The sequence below is a fragment of the Aptenodytes forsteri genome, unplaced genomic scaffold, assembly GCF_000699145.1.
Source record: "Aptenodytes forsteri isolate BGI_AS27 unplaced genomic scaffold, ASM69914v1 Scaffold257, whole genome shotgun sequence".
NCBI classification, from domain to species: Eukaryota; Metazoa; Chordata; class Aves; order Sphenisciformes; family Spheniscidae; genus Aptenodytes; species Aptenodytes forsteri.
Window position 1 is genome coordinate 6,403,800 of NW_008795194.1, and position 19,049 is coordinate 6,422,848.

The window sequence follows — 19,049 nt, forward strand, 5'->3', positions numbered from 1 at the left end:
TGGTATCAACGGATAAGAGGGTAACGCTAATGAATTCTCATCCTAGTGACAGTGAGGGAATCTTATCAGACAGCTGAGATTGCAACTTTTGTACCAGGACTGTGTTTAGGTAGGAATGTTTCCCTTGCATAACATATTAGTCAAGGAACACTACAAAGGTGTAAAGCCCCAAGACTTGCTGCTATTGATTTCCATTAAGCAAAACATATCCAAAGCGCAAAGCTGTGCATATGGGAATGCGCCTGCAAACCTAACGCTGTCAGATTTAAAGCTGGGTTAAAATACAAGGAGGAAAACTACCTTTTGACAAACTTACGCCATTGTCCAGGGTCTTTTCCAGAAACTTTTCCTTAATTTATTCATGACGCTACTTCACATACAAAACAACTGTGAATAATTTATACTTGCAGGATTATCCATTACTATAATTAAGCTTTAATATGGGTCAGTCCTCTAGTGTATGAGTCTCATCACCTCTGTTAGGAAATATCTGTGAAGTTGGAACAGCATTTCTTTTAAGACCTGCTGATATCAAGGAGTAAGAGGGTAGTGCTAATGAATTCCCATAACCAACCTTTTCTGCAATTTCTTCCTTTGTTGTAGGATGAATAATATACCTCTAGGACAAAAGTGATACTGCTAAAATTAATGAAAAGCTATCAGAATATCATGCATTTATTAGCCATAATGGCCTAATTCTAGGTTCACTGCAGATTTCTGTGGAGATTTACACTGTGAAGAATTAGAAAGCACTGCTTCATGTTATCTACAACTACATCTAAGTAGTGAATCTGTAATTATTATAGGACATAGAAAAATATCCATTATTAAATATTTTTAGTACAAAGTACCTCTTAATTGTGATGGGTTTATAATACTTTAGTAGTCATCATCCACATATCGACCTTCAGTGTTACTAACATTAGACACTGTGAGACCATCATCATTTCAACACTCTCTGTGGTTTTCACCAAAGTTCAGATTAAAGAGACTCTTTCTCACAAATTGTGACCCTACTTAAATTACCAGTTCCCATGATTTACAAGCATCATCTTTTTGAAGAGTAAAAATAAGCAGATAATTCAGCATTATGCATGCTTTTAAAACATGACGTCTCAAAAATATGTCCTCCAAAACTTCTTGAAGCCTCTGTAGCATTTGATAAAAATCACAAGTATTCTGATATATCATAAAAATTAAGGTCAAGGAAAGCGTGACAGTCTTTTGCAGGTAACTACTCTTATGACATACTCTAATCATGCTTATTTACATGAAAACAAATATTAGCAGTTACGACTGAGAAAAGCACAAATAAACTTTAAAAATCCATTAAAATGCATCTGACCATGTATCAAATACCAGGTACAATCCTGATCATTTCCCTTCGATAAAAAACACATTAGACCTAAAACAGGCACGAGAAATGTAACAAGAATGAGCAGAGATAATGAAAGGATTTCCGAATGAGAGAATGTAAATTATGAAGAAAAAGGACAGAGATCCTTAAAATCTGTAAAGATACAGAAAAAGTCTGGATTGTATTTATTCACAGTTCCCCTAACTACAAGAATCTGCAGCACTCAAAAAATCAAATTTGAAAACAAAAGGTAGTATTTGCTTTGCTAATGAAAACTTTAGTTTCACTTGATGCCCCCAGACCTTGCAATGAAAAGGACAAAGAACGACTCCTCAATGTCACCTCTGACTTTACAGTCATCTACAGTTTGCTTCTTCCATCCTCTTTGCAAGGCTGAGAGTCCTGGTCCATTTAGAGACTGCTGGTAGAGAAGCCTTTAACCTATACCTGGAATCAAGTTGGCATTTGCTCTGTGCTTTTGCTATTTTTACAAAATCTTTTTCGGTTGCTTGGTTTGTGTCTGGAGGAAGCAGAGGGCTCACCACCAGCATGTACACAGCAGCAAGATCCCATCACCAGCTCCCTTCTCTACTCCTTGCTTCGCCACAGGGACCACTCTGGCAGCTCCACGGCCACTGGCAGCCTTGCTGAACTGAAAGGGAAGGTCTCAGCCCGCTCATGTTCCCACCCTCCCTCTTCTTCCTTCACACCTCAACCACTTCCAGCAGTGAAGTCCTCTGCCTTTCCTCCTCAGCTTGCCAGATCCTTTGGTGAACTGACAATGCTCATGAAACAGCAGAAAAACACTCAGTTATTTTTGCAAGGAGGAGTCTTCTGCCATTTTAGTGAATAAATCTGCTAAGAGACGGGGTCCAAAGAGCGCCAGAGCCTGCACAAGGTAAGTGGCAGGACAGGGATGACAACGTGGGAAAGAGGCAGACGCAAGGGCAAGCTGCTGGATGCCTTCTTAGATCTTATTATGTCTTACAGAGCTGTACCTTGCAGTGTAAGCCAATGTTTCCAGAGGTCTATTACAAAATCAAAAGCATTTTCCCAAATGTAATAGCTAGCTCAGAACTCATTATTTTCTCTCTGAAATCACATCACATTTGCCAAAATGATATTTCATCCACCATGTTATTGTCCACTCCCCCTGTATCACAGGATGTTTCTGCAACCCTTCATAACCAGCATTTACCATCAACATTCGGTTTCACACACAATAATTGAATACTAGAGTGACAAATTCCAATACCCCTTTCCCTTTTTTCAGGACAATTGCAAATATATTGAATACATGCTTTATTTTCCATTTTCCAACCAAGTTACGTATCCATAAGACCCTTCCTCTTATCCCACGGCAAGTTTGTGGGGTTTTTGACTGTACTAACCCAGTCACTGTTGCTCAGGTCTGTCTTTGCTGAGAATACGGGAAGGCTTGTGAGGCACGACATTCTTCACAACACTGTCGTGGTCTTCCCCAGTATATCATATTCATGCATAGGCCTGCTATTCCTCAGAGAACAGTTTTACCAAATTATTCAATTTTCAGAAGTCAGATTTACCTGCGGTTCTTCAGATCTCCATGGAAACTAATTTACCAATTTACAAATTTACCAGTGTCACTCCTCTCCTACCTGGGAATTTTTAGTGCATTGATACAACTACTTCAGTAATACAGGAAAGGAATTGTGATATTGCAGTTTATCCCAAAAATAAACAACAAATCATGAACGGAAATGCTGTGTTCACAGAGCTAGAAAAAGTAAATGATGATGAGATTAATAATTTGGAGAACAGTGCTGAAAGAGATGAAAAACTAAGAGCTACAGATGGGAGACAACATTTAGTTACATCTAGTATCACTCAGTGATTGGAAAATGCACATTTCAATATTCATATATTATGCCCAATATTTCCTCACTTCCATGGGTTTTAGTCTCATCCATAAACACTGTGAAGTTAGCACTTAGTTTATTAGAAATACTACAAGCATTTTAATTCAATTCTTTGACAGAAGATAATATTTGTATTTGGAATATGTTATTTCCAAATATGTCTTCATTAAATAGCAGCTGGGAATAAAGACTACATAAAAACTTTGATTTTCTACTTTAAATCCATCAGCAAGACAGACCTAAAAATCATGTGGCCATGCCAGTAATAATGAGTGAATAGTGTTAATGCAAGAAAACCTGGTTAAAACAGAGACATTCTGTTTTTACCAATTTGTCAGAACTTCGGTTAATATCAAATTGTCAACCTCTAAAAATGTAATTAAAATAAAAAACACTGCAGAATGCCGAATGACATCAAGAGCTCATTGTTAAACTGAAGTTTTTGAATTTTTTAACAGAAAATAATCATGGAATTGTTATAGGAAGGGTTTCTTTCCCAGTATCAATACTTTCCCAAGCTCAGTGGCTCAAGTAGTTATTTTAAGCTGTTACAAGAAAAGAATGCCTTATGTTCAAAATGTGTTTTGCCAAGTCACTTATGAGTAACAACAAATTGTTTCAAGGTCATCCTGTTTTCCTGGGATACAGGGAAGGCAGTCACAGAACAAGAAGAGAGAAGCTGCACAGTGTAGAAGAGAGAATCACGGCAGTAGTTGAAATTTGATGGAAAAGTTTTGACAAAAAAGGAAGAAGGGCATACCAATCATGGTATTGTAAATACTAAGAATCATATTTTTGAGTAATTTTTTAGCATTTTTAGGTTTTGCTGTCAGATTTGCTGCACTGGACCTAGATGTTCTTTCATTCACTCCAGAGTTTTAATCTGTTAATGGCAGAAACAAACTTTAGAAGTACAACTAAAATTTGTTGTTCTTCTCTGTTCACGGTTTTAGGTTGAATTCTTAAGTTTCAGAGTCAAAGAGAATTCAAATGTAAATTCAGCTGTAGTTTTGCTTAAATGAGGCAGAAAGACACCCAAATTTAGAACAAACAACACTACTTTGAGTATTCTGATTATGTGCTGATGGAAATCTAAAGATAACACAAAAGTTTATCTGTGCAACTTTCATCAAGTTCAAAAGCTCTTTAACATTTTGAAGAGAACAAACAGACACAGGGTTACCAGAACCTCATTCTTTCTAGCAGCATCATGTTGTCACTGGTCACAGAATTTACTATAGAACTGGGGTCTGGCATAATTGTCCCTGAAAACAGGTGACAGAACAAAAATCAATAGCAGCGAGATATTCTATCACAGCTCTCCAGTCCCTAGCTAGCCTTTAACCCTAACATCATAATGCATTTGCTCAAAATAGACTTATTTTTGTGTTGGTTTCAAGTTAACATTTGTTACAAACAAAATACACAAAATGTGGGTTTGGAAAGGATGACTGTATCACATGCCTCTCTAACTCAACAGTGCTTTCAAAGAGGAAGTAAACAAAACAACAGTATTATTTACAATTGACCATATGTTTAACACAAAAACCAAAAGTTCATTTCCTTTCCACTACGCTGGGAAAAGCTCCCAATGTGTCTTCCTATTATGTGAAGAAGCTGCTCAAATACTTTCTCCCATCACACTAGAAGCAAGCGGGCATTAAATTCATAATAATATTAATAGAGTCTCTGTAGGTCTCTAAAAGTGGATGCAAATGAAGTGCAATTGATCTCACTGAATTTCAGCAGCAATTTGATTACTCTACATAGTGAACTCTAAATCATGAATGCTTACAAACTCTATTTCTGCACAGATTTATGAAATGAATCTCCAGTCCATTCTCACCAACAGTATTCCACTCAAAACAGCAACTTCTTGTGCGTCTTTCTAGGAGGTTCAAAGCATGTCTAACCAGCAGTAAGCACCAACATCACCTTGATCTTACAGTGACATCACGCACATAAACGCTGTGGTAAGCATGAAACTTCACTCCAGACAATACCAAACCATATTCCCCTGGTTTTTACCTCTGCACTCAGTGGGCATGAGGTCAGTCAGTATGACTTATTGTCCTGGTTTCAGCAGGGATAGAGTTAATCTCCTTCCTAGTAGCTGGTACAGTGCTGTGTTTTGGATTTAGGATGAGAACAATGTTGATAACACACCGATGTTTTAGCTGTTGCTAGGTAATGCTTACACTAGTCAAGGACTTTTCGGCTTCCCATGTTCTACCGACTGAGAAGGCTGGAGGTGCACAAGAAGCTGGGAGGGGGCACAGCCAGGACAGCTGACCCAAACTGGCCAAAGGGATATTCCATACCATGTGACGTCATGCTCAGTATATAAAGCTGGGGGAAGAAGAAGGAAGGGGGGGACGTTTGGAGTGATGGCATTTGTCTTCCCAAGTGCTTTTGCTTTACCTATTAAACTGTCTTTACCTCAACCCATGAGTTTTCTCACTTTTACTCTTCTGATTCTCTCCCCCATCCCACTGTGGGGGGAGTGAGCGAGCGGCTGGGTGGTACTTAGTTACCGGCTGAGGTTAAACCACAACACTTATGCAGAGTGAAGAGCTGACTGAATATTTGAAAATGGCAAGTCAAGCAAAGAAAGCCCATTCCTTAGAGAACAAAACCCAGGCTGTAACTCTAAGCATACAACAAAATGCAGCAGTTATTTTTGAGAACTAGAGTGTTGAATTTATTAGGACAGTGTTTGAAAGAAATTATAAGATGCCGATGCTTTTACATTTACAGGTTGCTAATCCCAAGCTACCAAAAACCTAATACATTTGGGCAAATGAATTTATGAATAATTGCGATTAGGTTTGTACCCTACATCGTTTCAACCTAGCTCTATTTGCCCAACTGCTCACCAAAACCATGGTTTATGCTAATGGCAGATCCTTGTTGTTCTCTTGGGAAGGAAAGCCTCTAGTTTTTCAAAAATGTAGCTACACCAAACATAGACATTTTGATCTCTAAAACTTTTCACTGAGCAACAACCTGAGCATTACTATGCAGGAAAAAATTACGTAAAAGTGCACACAAAATAATTTTTTTAAATTGTGCAAAATACAAGTGACTATTTCAGTGAGAATTCAACGGAGAGCAAGTTACAGTCACACATATACTTTTAAAATGGGAGATTACATAACAATTTCCTGAATATTTTTTTCCATGGATAAACAAGGGCCTCTGAGACCCCTGAATAAGTACTTTCACATTACACCCAAAGTATGAGGATCACTGCAGTGTCCATGTGCTTCAGCCTGCCAGGTTAAAGATGGTTGGGGATTTTTTTGTTCAGTTGGTTGGGGTTTTTTTTGCTGTTGAGAATGTCTGCCTACTAAGAACTGAACTGAGGTCATCGAGTATGTTATCATCAAGCTGGAAACTTGTCAAGCTGACATATGTTTTCTGAGAGCCTTTAAATGAAGGGCTACTTTTACAAGTAACAGAAATCTAAATGAATCAGTTTGTTAACCTATCTTTAAAATAGTTATAATCACTAAATGCACAAGAAACGTATTTTCAAAATAACAAAAATAGGTTATGCAGTTGACTAAAAGCAAGTTACAAGGAGTTATTTCTCCTTTATTTCTGGAAAAGAGATATTAGATATTCAGCTGCCCAAGCTTTTCAAGGAGTTTCCTCAAACAGTACCAAACATGCTCATCTTAGAACTAGAATGGATGCCACTAGTTGAAAACAGATTCTTGTTTCTTGTAGCCAAATATTTTTCAAAAACAACAAAGACAAGACAAGCCATTTGTATTCATGTATACAGAGACAGATAAATATAAAAAATATTTATATATTTCTATTGAAAACTATCTTTCCATAATAAAACCTGGACAAAATTTGCACTTCAATCAATCAATCACAAAAAATTTCTCCAAGAAAAAAATTATCCAAATGATCATTTTTTGGTTTTTGTTTTAATACTCTTACTACCATTAACTGCATTAACCAAGTTTTCATCAGCAACTTCATGTGTAGTGATATTGTGCAATATGAATGTTGAAGTTGCACGCCAGCTAAGTTAGAATGCATTATGCACTTTCTCAATTAACTATGTTAAAGGGCTTAAGAAAAGCTGTTTCAGAAAGAAACAGCTTAGCAAAATCAATTTTTCCATGTAGTTTGTTTCATGTTTTTTCTCCTTTTTTTTAAGGGGGAACAACATTGAACATCACAAATTATTCCAGACAGCAACTGCTTAACCTTTACTCATCCATTCTGTTTTAGTAAGTGACAAGAATACCAAAATATAGGGACTGAAGAAGCTAAATAAAGTCACCCCTAACCATGCTGCATTTTAATGTGAAGGACACCATCACAAATATACTTCTCTTATTCCATTCAGAACAGCTGCTGTCTCTAAGGGTCTTTGTATTTGTTATAGCATAGAGCATTTTCTCCATGGAGACAGTGGAATAGGAGTAAATATATTCTTCACGTTACTTAGACTTTTATTTTACTAATATAGTTGACTATACAGAGCAATAAATTCATCAAGAGGACAAGCTGGTCCTTAGCTGCTTTGCATTCTGTATTGTGCATATATGACACTGTACAAATAATTATGGCATAAAAGCAACATAAAAAAGACAAAAATTACATTTATCACTGTGGGAATGATCCTTACATCTAAAGAACCATGACAAGAGCAAACTGATTTTCTGAAGTTCAGATGATAGGTAGTGAATAGCACAACAAACTTGTCTTCAAGAATGTAACAAACTTCCTTGTGAAGATGAACACAAAGGTATTAAGTGTTCAGATTTGCAATATCCTAAATATTTTTGTCCCAATTAAAAAAGCTAACAATCCAAAACTAAAGGGAACCAGGAAGGTCAGGTGTAAAATATAAGACGGGAAACTGAAAAACAATGACTAATGACTGAAATGCTTGAAAAGAATCAAACATGAAGGTCCAGTGAGAATGATTAATTCAAAGATATAAAGCAGTATAGCACGGCACATGTTTATATTGCACTTCCTAATCAATGCTACAAGGTCCTTTAAAAAAGGAAATTTAACTGGTAAGTGCTATCAGTAGAGATGTGCCAGATTCACAGAATCAGAGGATACAAGCTTGGCAAACACAGAAATAAATACTACTAATTACTAGGTATCTTGTCCATCTATACACAAAAACAATATTGTAATAATGACTTTGCCTGTTTCAGTTGCAGTCAGAGTTTTTCATCTATTAGTCATGCACATAAAAACACCCACAGAGTTTCACTGTGAGGAATTACCCCACTGGAAGGCGACAAGCCAATGTAACAGCCAAAGAATGAGGTCTTGAAGTCACCAGAATTCAAACTTCTCCTTCTGAAGGGAAGAGCATGTAAGGAGCTAAGAAGTACATGATTCAAATAAGTTTAAAAAATAAATAAATTTAAATAAATATATATATATATATACACAGTGAAAAATTGCACCAGACTCCTTGAGGCCTGTAAGCAAAAGCTAAACTAATCATGCAGCTGAGCACTTCAATACGAGATAACTAACTAAAGGTTTTAAGTAGCTTTTCATGAAATCTTAGCTGGGCACTATTTTTATGGAAGAAATTCCTGAAAACTCAGCACTGTTACTCTATGTAGCTTGAGTGAGTAATCCCAACATTTCAGATCTATACAGCTTGAGTGAGTAATCCCAACATTTCAGACGGCGAGGAGTCTCCATGTCCCAAGACTCCTCACATAATTTTTCTTTATAAAGTCCCGGTTGAAATAACCATGTCAATTAGATTTTGTCACAAGAAATAACTGCAGGCAAAATATTTATTTCTGAAAAATTAGCCTAAGAGTCATCATTTGGCCAGTTTTCAAGGAGCCTTCAGAATGCCTGTTGCTTCCAAGAGACAATTAAGGATCCTGTCTGTGAAGGGAGCAGGGTCCTGAAACACATTTCCAGACTGAAGTCTGTATTCAGACTCAGACACTCTCAAGAGCTTCAGCAAACACATGCGGCTTTGCAGAGAAAAGTGGCCTATTTACATACGACTTGACAGTTTGCCACAGTGTTTCTTACCTTACCCTTTTTGAACATGTAATTCAAAGACACAAGTATCTATAATCTCAAACAAACAGCCAATAACCAAAAACCTCTTAGCTGACTGCGATCTAAATTTCTGCTTAAAACAAAGAATAAAAGCATTCAAGACCCAGCAGTGTATAATTATTTTCTCAAGTTCTTTGTAACTAGCAATTCCTCCCAAAAAGATTTTTGAAAAACAATCCACCAACGCTCCAGTCTAAAAACAGCACATATTTTTCACATATTCAACTGGTAACATGAAGCTAAAATCTTAACTTACAGATTTAATTTTTTTGCATTATTGTTGCACTGTATGAGGTTTTTTTATTCTTGCAGTCTCCTTTTCTTACTTGAACTTTTAAAGAACCAAAAAGGATGGAAAACCCATTATTTCAATAAAAGATTTCCTGTACTTTTTGAAAAACATAACAGTAACAGACTTCTTGTATCTGTCAAGCAAACTATATAAAAAACCCCTAAAACCTCTGTATTGACTCCCACTTTTGGACATGTGCAGGAAACACAGAACACTGATATGCCGACGCACAGTGCACACTGAGCTGCTTTCATAGCTATTTGTACTTACACGGTCTTTGTCATCAGCTACATCACAAAGAATGTCATCGAGATCTAAGATCCCACCATCCCCATGCTCCAGCCGATGTACTTGTATCCAGTAGTTTGGATCCTGCATAAAAGGAAAAGAAAATAATATCAGATATCACATACCAACAGAAAAAGGTTATTCCACCATATAGCTAACATCGCAATCCTACAAATGCTCGACATTAAAACATCCATTTAGCTCATATTCCTGTAAATAAATGTAAATTGAGATGTAAGCCAAAGTTCCTTTTTTTAAATCACCCTAGATTAGATACATACTCTTCCCACTTTTATCAGCTCTGCACAAGTCACAGTCCCATCACTGACACACAGGGGAACAGCGTTGCCAGTGTAACTGAACATATGCACTATTTAAAAGGAAAATACATAGTCCTCAAAATAAAGTATCTCAGAGAGCGGTCAACAGGCACAAAACATTACAGGACAGCTGTAAAGTGTGGGGTTTTTTACAGGACAGCTATAAAGGGTACAAAACAATATTTAAATGATATCAAAGGGCTTTCTACCTGTGCTTTGGCAGAGTTGGTAGATGGGATATCTAAATCTTACACGAAGAACACTTTCCCCATTTTAATTAAAAAAGATACATATACACACACACATGTGTATATATATGCATATATATGTGGGTGGGTGGTTTTGTGTGTATAACTGTGTCTATCAGTAACTGAGAAGACTGGCTTTATATTCTTCATTACTACTTTTGATGCAAAAGGAAACCATAACTCATAGAATAAGATTGTGTCCACAAAGTGTCTTCTACATATCGCTACATGACCTGAGTGCTGTTTAGTACTCAACATGTTATTCTTAAAAGGTTTGCTTTCTAACAGGGGAAAGTTGTACTATAAACACACAACCTGAACATGATACATAATCTTTTCTTGCTTCTCAAATATTCCCCCATAACAGTGCCAATGCCCCGGGCTGTTGTTAAGTGTGTCTAGCAGTAAGAGAGCTTCCTTGCTTTTCACTGAGCAGGCACGACTGCAAAAGTGACTAATTTGAGGACCTTCGAACTTGCAACACCTTGCAAAGTGCCTGACTTCCTAAAAATAGCAATTACCATCCAAGTCTTTTCAGGTATCAGTGTCTAAAAGTCAAAAAAACCAACAACAACAACAAAAAAACAACACCACAAAACACACCAAAAAAACCCTGCCAAAAAGAAAAACCTCCGCCCTTAAAGAACTTGAAAATAATTTGATTTCTTAAAGGATGGAACAGGACGAGAAAGGGGACCACCACAATTCCTCTAAATCCATGTGTTTTTAAATCTTGACAGGACATGCTGCATGAAATCTTTGACAGCATGCTGCATGAAAGAACATCAAGGGATATTCGTTTTGTTTTTAATATCCAAGAACTCTCTTTATTTGCACATGATATATAGGCATAGGTCAAAGATTTTGAAGAAATTTGATAACCATGAAACTTACTTCATTGTTTGTATAAGTACATCCACCTTAAATACTGCTGTAAATCATCATCATCAGATGATCAGATTTCAGAATTACATTTTGCGGTCATTAGGCTAGTCATTTCAGAAATTAAATTACAGATTTTTTTCTCTAATTTCCCTAGGTATTAAATATCATTACCTTACATTTCTTCTAAGCAAGTATTTATTATACAATTAACTGATTTTCCTAGTGTATGGCTTTTCTCCAAACCGCACTTACTGTTGTAGCACATTATAGGAGATAATTCAGCAACCATCGTTTTTAAGTAAAAATTCAGGAATAATTAAAAATAGTACTACATTATTCACATTGTCATGCATACAGAGGTGCACACATAGCTACATATTATAGAAATTTACTCCGTAAAAAGGTACGTAATGCAAATACTAGGATAAACTTTTTGTTAAGTTTGAATACTCTACTAACACTTATAGACAGGGCTGGAAAAAGCCTTCTGAAGGCTTCAAAGTTCCTTAACAAACAAGTTCTAAAGGGAAGTCCATTTATAAATTCTGCTCTCAAACTAAAAGGAAAGAGGATCTTTCCTCATCCTCCAGCCCATTACAAAAATCTCCTCTGCCTCTCGTATCTACACCAGAGACTGAAACACAGTTGGGAAAGCCCAGGCTTTGAAGACACAACCAAACTGACGAGCTAGGAAGCACCTTGCACTCCTAAAGGACTTGATTCAGGTTTCCTCTACTAATTATTCCATCTCAAAGCCAAGTCAGAATTGAACCATAAGCCAGGCTTCACTGCAGAATCAGAAATGGAAAAACTAGTTTGGGCTTTAAGAGAGTCTGATCCCTCATATGTCAGACGCTTCACCATTTTTGTTTGCATCACTTAATCTTCTTACTGAAGAATGGAAACATTAAAAACAGATAATTGCAATACTGGCTCAGTGACTTGACTACATCCATCAAAACAAACAGCACCCAAACTGAAACTACAACTTCAATATTCCTGTATCCTTTTTTTTTTTCTTCCTACCACAAGTATTTCCCACCTCCAAGGCAAATGTAAGAACACACGCACCATTACAGAATCAATAGTAGAAACGCCCACTTCTAAAGCACTAGTGTGCTATTTCAGTATGTACAATCTACATTAAAAATAGCTTTGATATATAAGCTGCATCACTTTTGCTAATTAGTTCCTTTAAAAGTTTCTCGATATTGCATAAGAAATTTTAGATAGACTTGGTTCTTCCTGCATCACCTATTTGTTGTGCCATAGCCTGAACTGCTCTGGTCGCTTTTCCTGTCAGACAAGGTCCTGATACAAAACAATACGTTAGCAAGACCAGACAAGAAATATATAAAACGAGTTTGGCAAGAATTTACTCTGGCAGGATTTGGTAAGTAAATATGAAATAACAATGAAACTTTTCATTAAAGCCCTCTCCAAACTTCACAGAGCAGTCCTCCTCTTGAGGCCCTTTTACTCTATTAAAGGTTTCACATAAAGATTTGGTGGGGGAGGCTTGGGAGGGAAGAGAGGTCTAGCTGGGAGGGGAGTACTCACATTTTGTAGAGATTAGTTACACCATACTAAAAAAAACCAAAACTAACCAACATCATCATCATCGAGGCTAGTGATTTTACCTAGTTAAGGAAATCCACAGCTATTTATGGTTCCAAATTTTAACACCTAATTCTATGTATTAACTAACCAAATGACATGGAAACACCCAAACTGCATAAATGTTGACATTTAAATTCCTATTCTGTGTTCTGTCTACAATGAACATACGTTGTATAAGAGTCAGCTCGTATGCACTGTTTGCTAAATACAAAAGAAACTGGACCAAACTTAACACTGATTTGAATTCAAGTACTACTACATTGATGTTACAAGGGTATCTGTATTCACAGCTTGGTCAAGTTGTATCTCTCCATCGCAGCCAGTAAACAGATATTCATAATTCCCTGTGCAATAGCAGTAATACAGTCTTCAAGCATTTTCTGAAGCAGTAAAAAATACTGTTTTGGCTTAGACCAGTTACTGAGTCATAAACTGGAAATTGGCAATTACCAGTTTACTGGAGCTTACACAACTTCATCTGCAGGGTAAACTGGTCCAATCATTCCTTCAGGACACGCGAAACACCTTCGGGGTCACCCTCTCCCGGTGGCAGCGCAGGGCTCTCAAGCGAGTTCTCACTAATTAGGAACTTGCTCCAGTATTAACCCACAGAGAAATGGCCTGCTCAGGGCACGTGCAATGGGGTGCTTACACAAGTGAAAAGGAAAATGTCTTCTAGTTATAAAACAAGAAAAGTGCAAAATGTGTCACGTCTGTAAAAGTCAGTTTCTCTAAAGATGAAAAAAAAGGAAACAAAATTTTAAAAATTACTCAGAAGCTTTTCAAGAAACCTGCTTCAGAGTTGTTCTGGTTTAAGAAAACATAGAATCATAGAATGGTTTGGGTTGGAAGGGACCTTAAAGACCATCTAGTTCCAACCCTCCTGCCATGGGCAGGGACACCTTCCTCTAGACCAGGTTGCTCAAAGCCTCATCCAACCTGGCCTTGAACACTTCCAGGGATGGGGCATCCACAGATTCTCTGGGCAACCTGTTCCAGTGCCTCACCACCCTCATGGTGAAGAATTTCTTCCTTGTATCTACTCTAAATCTACACGCTTTCAGTTTAAAGCCATTATCCCATGTCCTATCACTACATGTCCTTGCAAAAAGTCCCTCTCCAGCTTTCATGTAGGCTCCCTTCAGATACTGGAAGGCTGCTATAAGGTCTCCCCAGGGCCTTCTCTTCTCCAGGCTGAACAACCCCAACTCTCTCAGCCTGTCTTCACAGGAGAGGTGCTCCAGCCCTCTGATCATCTTCATGGCCCTCCTCTGGACTCGGTCCAACAGGTCCATGTCCCTCTTATGTTGGGGGCCCCAGAGCTGAACGCAGTACTCCAGGTGGGGTCTCATGAAAGCAGAGTAGAGGGGGAGAATCACCTCCCCTGACCTGCTGGTCACACTTCTTTTGATGCAGCCCAGGATATGGTTGGCTTTCTGGGCTGCAAGCGTACATTGCCGGGTCATGCTGAGCTTCTCATCAACCAACACCCCCAAGTCATTCTCCTCAGGGCTGCTCTCAATCCATTCTCCGCCCAGTCTGTATTTGTGCTTGGGATTGCCCCAACCCCTGTGCAGGACCTTGCACTTGGTGGCCTCGTTCTTCATGAGTTCCAGGCATCCCAGAGGAGGATGTTTGCTGTTGTTTCAAAATTTGAATTTGTATATTACAATTAGATTTTCACATTTTGTCAACAAAACAAAGCCACATTTATATCCTCTCACTGTTACGATTATATAAAACAGTACTGCACTCCCCAAATCTGTAATGCATTTAGAGATATAAAAACATACTTTGATAGAAAACTCATTAGCTACACTGCCCCACCAATGTGTAAATTAGCAATGTGCAATTATTTTGTAAAAGCTGTATAAATGCCTCTGTCACCGGTTCACACAGAAGAACTAGCAAGTTCACTTCACTGAATACAAGGATAGAAGTAATACTAAACCTGATTTATAGTATCTTCATTTAAATATTGCATCACTCAGCTCAAGTCTAAGCAAGTCAGATCTCCCGTTTCCTGTGTACACCCATTTAACTATTGTACTTGACTATGATTGTAAAGGTACTTATAATTTAAACTCATGAGCACTACATTTTCTGCTCTGAAGTCCTCTATAATGGAAGATAAATATTTGCTAAGTGAACACCAGCACTGAGAGTGAAGGCAGGAGCACATTACAAAGGCAGTAAGAATGCAGCCATTCATCTTCTGTTTATTCCATACAACATGACTTCTAAAAAGGACGAAGGAAAAACTGAGAAAACCATTCGTTTAAGTAATATCATTCAATATACTGTAGCTAACAATTTTATGTTCCCACATAATGGAAACAAGGACCATATGTGGAAAACAATATCTAGAAACAGGAATGGAAACTGCAATGTGTTCTCATTAAATGGCATAGGAAGATTTCTTATTCCTTTAGTTCCAAATAAGTGTCTTGGTTTTTGTAAGTGTATCCTTTCCAAAAATGTACAGAAGTGTTTAACATAAAAAGTTACAATAAATAAGATTATTCTTTGAAATATTTTGTCCATGTTGTACACGAAGAGAACACCACAAACTTCTTAGTCAGAAGTAGCTATCTATTTAAGACAAAGCAGAAAATCAAGCTCCTAAAAAGCCTGCCTTCCAATGCTTAGCGTTTACAGGTTATGCCCACTGCTGTGATTTAATCTCACCTGCCCACCAGGAGGATGTCCCAAAGCATCAAAAAGACTTTTATCTGCATGGCTACGATTAGGTAGTTGGGGGTGCGATGTGGGGGGGTGATCTCTTGTGTTTGGTTTGAAACCCACTCAGAGAACACTACTGAGGGAGGACAGCAAGCGCTCCCCGAGAGGTGTCTGTACTTCTTACCTTTGACCATAACAACTCAGGTTTCCCAACTGCAGCTTTCAGCTGGGTGCAGACCAACAGTAGTTGCCACTACAATTTGTTACACATCCTGAAATCAAGTAAATCAGATTTTTCTCCACACACACCCCCCTACATTTTCTAATCTGTTCAGGCCAAAACAGGAAGAGTATTTCTTACCATGGAGCAGTATCTGGGGAAACAGAATGGCTGTGCCAAGCTGAGCTCACCGAGGCTCTCTATGCCTATCAGAGATCATTATCTTTCTAAAACTGAAATGATTTAAATTTAGATATCATTTATAGCTTTTTGCTTTAAGATCTTTTTCAGTACATAGATACTTAAATGATTTTTAAAAAACACTGTCAACTGGACAGTCATGCACAGATATTTCAGTATAACTCTCAAAGGAAAACGGACTCGCCACCAAGAAGAGTGAAAGCACAGAAGCAGATCCAAGTGGGTCAGTATAACTTCTCATTTGTAAATGAGGAGATATAGGGAAAGTAAGTATATATTTTTAGTTTCTGCTTAAAACCATCTGAAATTTAAGATTACATGGCCATATATGTGGCTATCTTCACTGTTTTGAGTATTTTGAGAACAGATAAAGCCTTTGTGGCGAGAGAGTACACACAGACCAAAACCGACTAAATCATCAGGCTGGAGTGTGTACCGGACTTGTCTGTTCAGCAGCATGTGGCACTTGGGCATGTTAACACAGGCTGAAGGGAAAATAATTGTTAATAAAAAAGTAATATATCTGAAAATTTGCCAGTGAATTCATTCATTTCCCTGTCTAGCTCTGTGCTGCAGGAGGAACCATCAAAACAAGCATTCAGGTGCCAAATGGAAGCCACTAACGCTCGCAATGTCAGCTAGATTCCAGTTACGTTCCACAGCCCAACAAGCCAGCAAGAACAAGTCCTTGGGTTTGAATTGCATCTCCTTCCCATTGCATGTCTCCTCGAATTTCAGGCACAAAGACCTGCTGTGTAACACACACCACCAGCAAGGTGGGGGGGGGGAAGGGGGGAAATAGCTTCAAAGACCATTGCACTCTCTTAGGTACACTGATACCGCACCACGGACAGTTGGCAATAATGATACAATGTAAGTACGCTCACCATCTCTGCAAGGGCACAAGCCGGCAAAATACTTAACATTAATGAAAGTAGCCCAGGAGACCTGAGAAAGCAACCGATACCTGTAACAACTCTTAAGTTACCAGGTGATGAGTGGAAACAAAGACCATTGCACTCTCTTAGGTACACTGATACCGCACCACGGACAGTTGGCAATAATGATACAATGTAAGTACGCTCACCATCTCTGCAAGGGCACAAGCCGGCAAAATACTTAACATTAATGAAAGTAGCCCAGGAGACCTGAGAAAGCAACCGATACCTGTAACAACTCTTAAGTTACCAGGTGATGAGTGGAAAGGACAGTTACTTTTTCCATTTCTGACCACACTTCATCCGCAATCACTCCCCTCATACCAATTTTAGAGCACGTTTATTCTACCTTGCCCTGTGCCCCATGAAGTAAAGAAAAACAGGGCTACAGAGGACTACAGAAAATAACTGAACGCTGTACAGTAGAAAGTAAGCGCCGTGCCTTTCATCTTTTTGTTTCTTAACCTGTAAAACTGCTTTTTGGACTGGGGATGTATTATGCTAAAGTTAATTTCTTAGTATTTTGTATTACCAAGAAATAGGAATACGCACCCAGGAAGGTTACTAATCATGCCTTTAGAAGAGGGTTTGGTCAGGGATTCGATTTTTTCAAACATACAACTTTATATACAATGTTTTCAACCAAGGGATATATACTCATCCCAGATACGAACCAGTTATGAAAAAGAGAAGAACATGCAAGTCTGACCACTGGAGCATCTTGTTCCACTTCTACACTCAACAATGCTTTCCCAGTCTCGCTAAAAGGGCTTTAAGCTACCAGAAATCCATCCAAGACAAAATCTGAACATCTGGCCAATAACACTCTTCCTGAGACACTGAAATGTTGGAAAGGGCGATTACAAAGTAAAAAAAAGTAATGTTAGGTTTTGCATGCATCCTGCATGTCCACTTTCAACAATAACAGTGATTTACTTAAAAATTGATCACATTACACTATCAATTTCAGTCCTCAGCATAGAAGTCTGATAGCCAAAAAAATGAGCCAATTAGTTACCCACTTTAGCAATTAAATGTCTCCTAAAACCCACTAAATTGAAATAATATGGTCAATAAACCACTGGAACACTACTACATATCGAGGTGTGCTGCATTACTACTGGAGTACAAAAAAAGCAAGAAGGAACTACTGCATCTTGCTTTAAACAGCAAAATTTTGGTATTAAAAATGGTAAATTTACTTTGGCTGTTGGCCACTACAGTTTGCATAAACTTTCAAATATGTATGTGAATCTCTTGCTCTTCTGAAAAGAAATGGTGATTTCCTAAATCTGTAAGGAAAGTAGTCCGAGATGTACTCTAGAGCCACCCTTCCTGTTTTGCTACCCTACAATTTTCTAGACAGAATACGGTGTCTTAGGATACGTAAGTTCGTCGTATTAATGAGTTACCTCCGTGCATCATGAAGTCTTGTTGGTTTTTTTTTTTTTTTAACTCACCCACTTTACCTAGAAGCAATCTATACCAATCCACAAGAAATCATATCACTAATTAATTTAAATCAACTTTCCTATGTGCTGCATATTTCCAATACCTATTAAATAGCACATCATCTCCTTATGCCCCGATAACCTAACATCATGGAATAATTCAGGTTAGAAGGGACCTCAGGACATCCCAAAACTGGACGCAGACCGACGCATGCTGAGCAGAGGGGGATGATCCCTTCCTCCATCTCCTGGCCGTGCCCTGCTGACCCAGCGCAGGACACTGCCTGCTGCCAGGGTGCAGGGCTGGCTCCTGCCCACTCGCTGCCCCCAGCCCCCGAGCAGCTCCCGCCCCAGCCTGTGTCACTGCAGGGGGCTCCTCCTTCCCCGGTGCAGGACTGGGCATAGAATCATAGAATCATTTAGGTTGGAAAAAGACCCTTAAGATCATTGAGTCCAACCATTAACCTAGCACTGCCAAGTCCACCCCTAAACCATGTCCCTAAGCACCATATCTACACGTCTTTCAAATACCTCCAGGGATGGTGACTCAACCACTTCCCTGGGCAGCCTG

The 19,049-nt window shown here is 38.4% G+C and overlaps 1 protein-coding gene across 1 annotated transcript in view; it reads right to left on the bottom strand.

Moving 5' to 3' along the window:
- Positions 1–10,003, bottom strand: part of PARD3 (par-3 family cell polarity regulator) — a 428,182-nt gene extending 418,179 nt beyond the window's left edge. The window contains exon 1 of the mRNA XM_019471891.1: positions 9,896–10,003. Coding sequence (XP_019327436.1) covers positions 9,896–10,003 — 108 coding nt within the window. The remainder of the gene's footprint in view (positions 1–9,895) is intronic.
- Between the last annotated feature and the right edge of the window lie 9,046 nt (positions 10,004–19,049).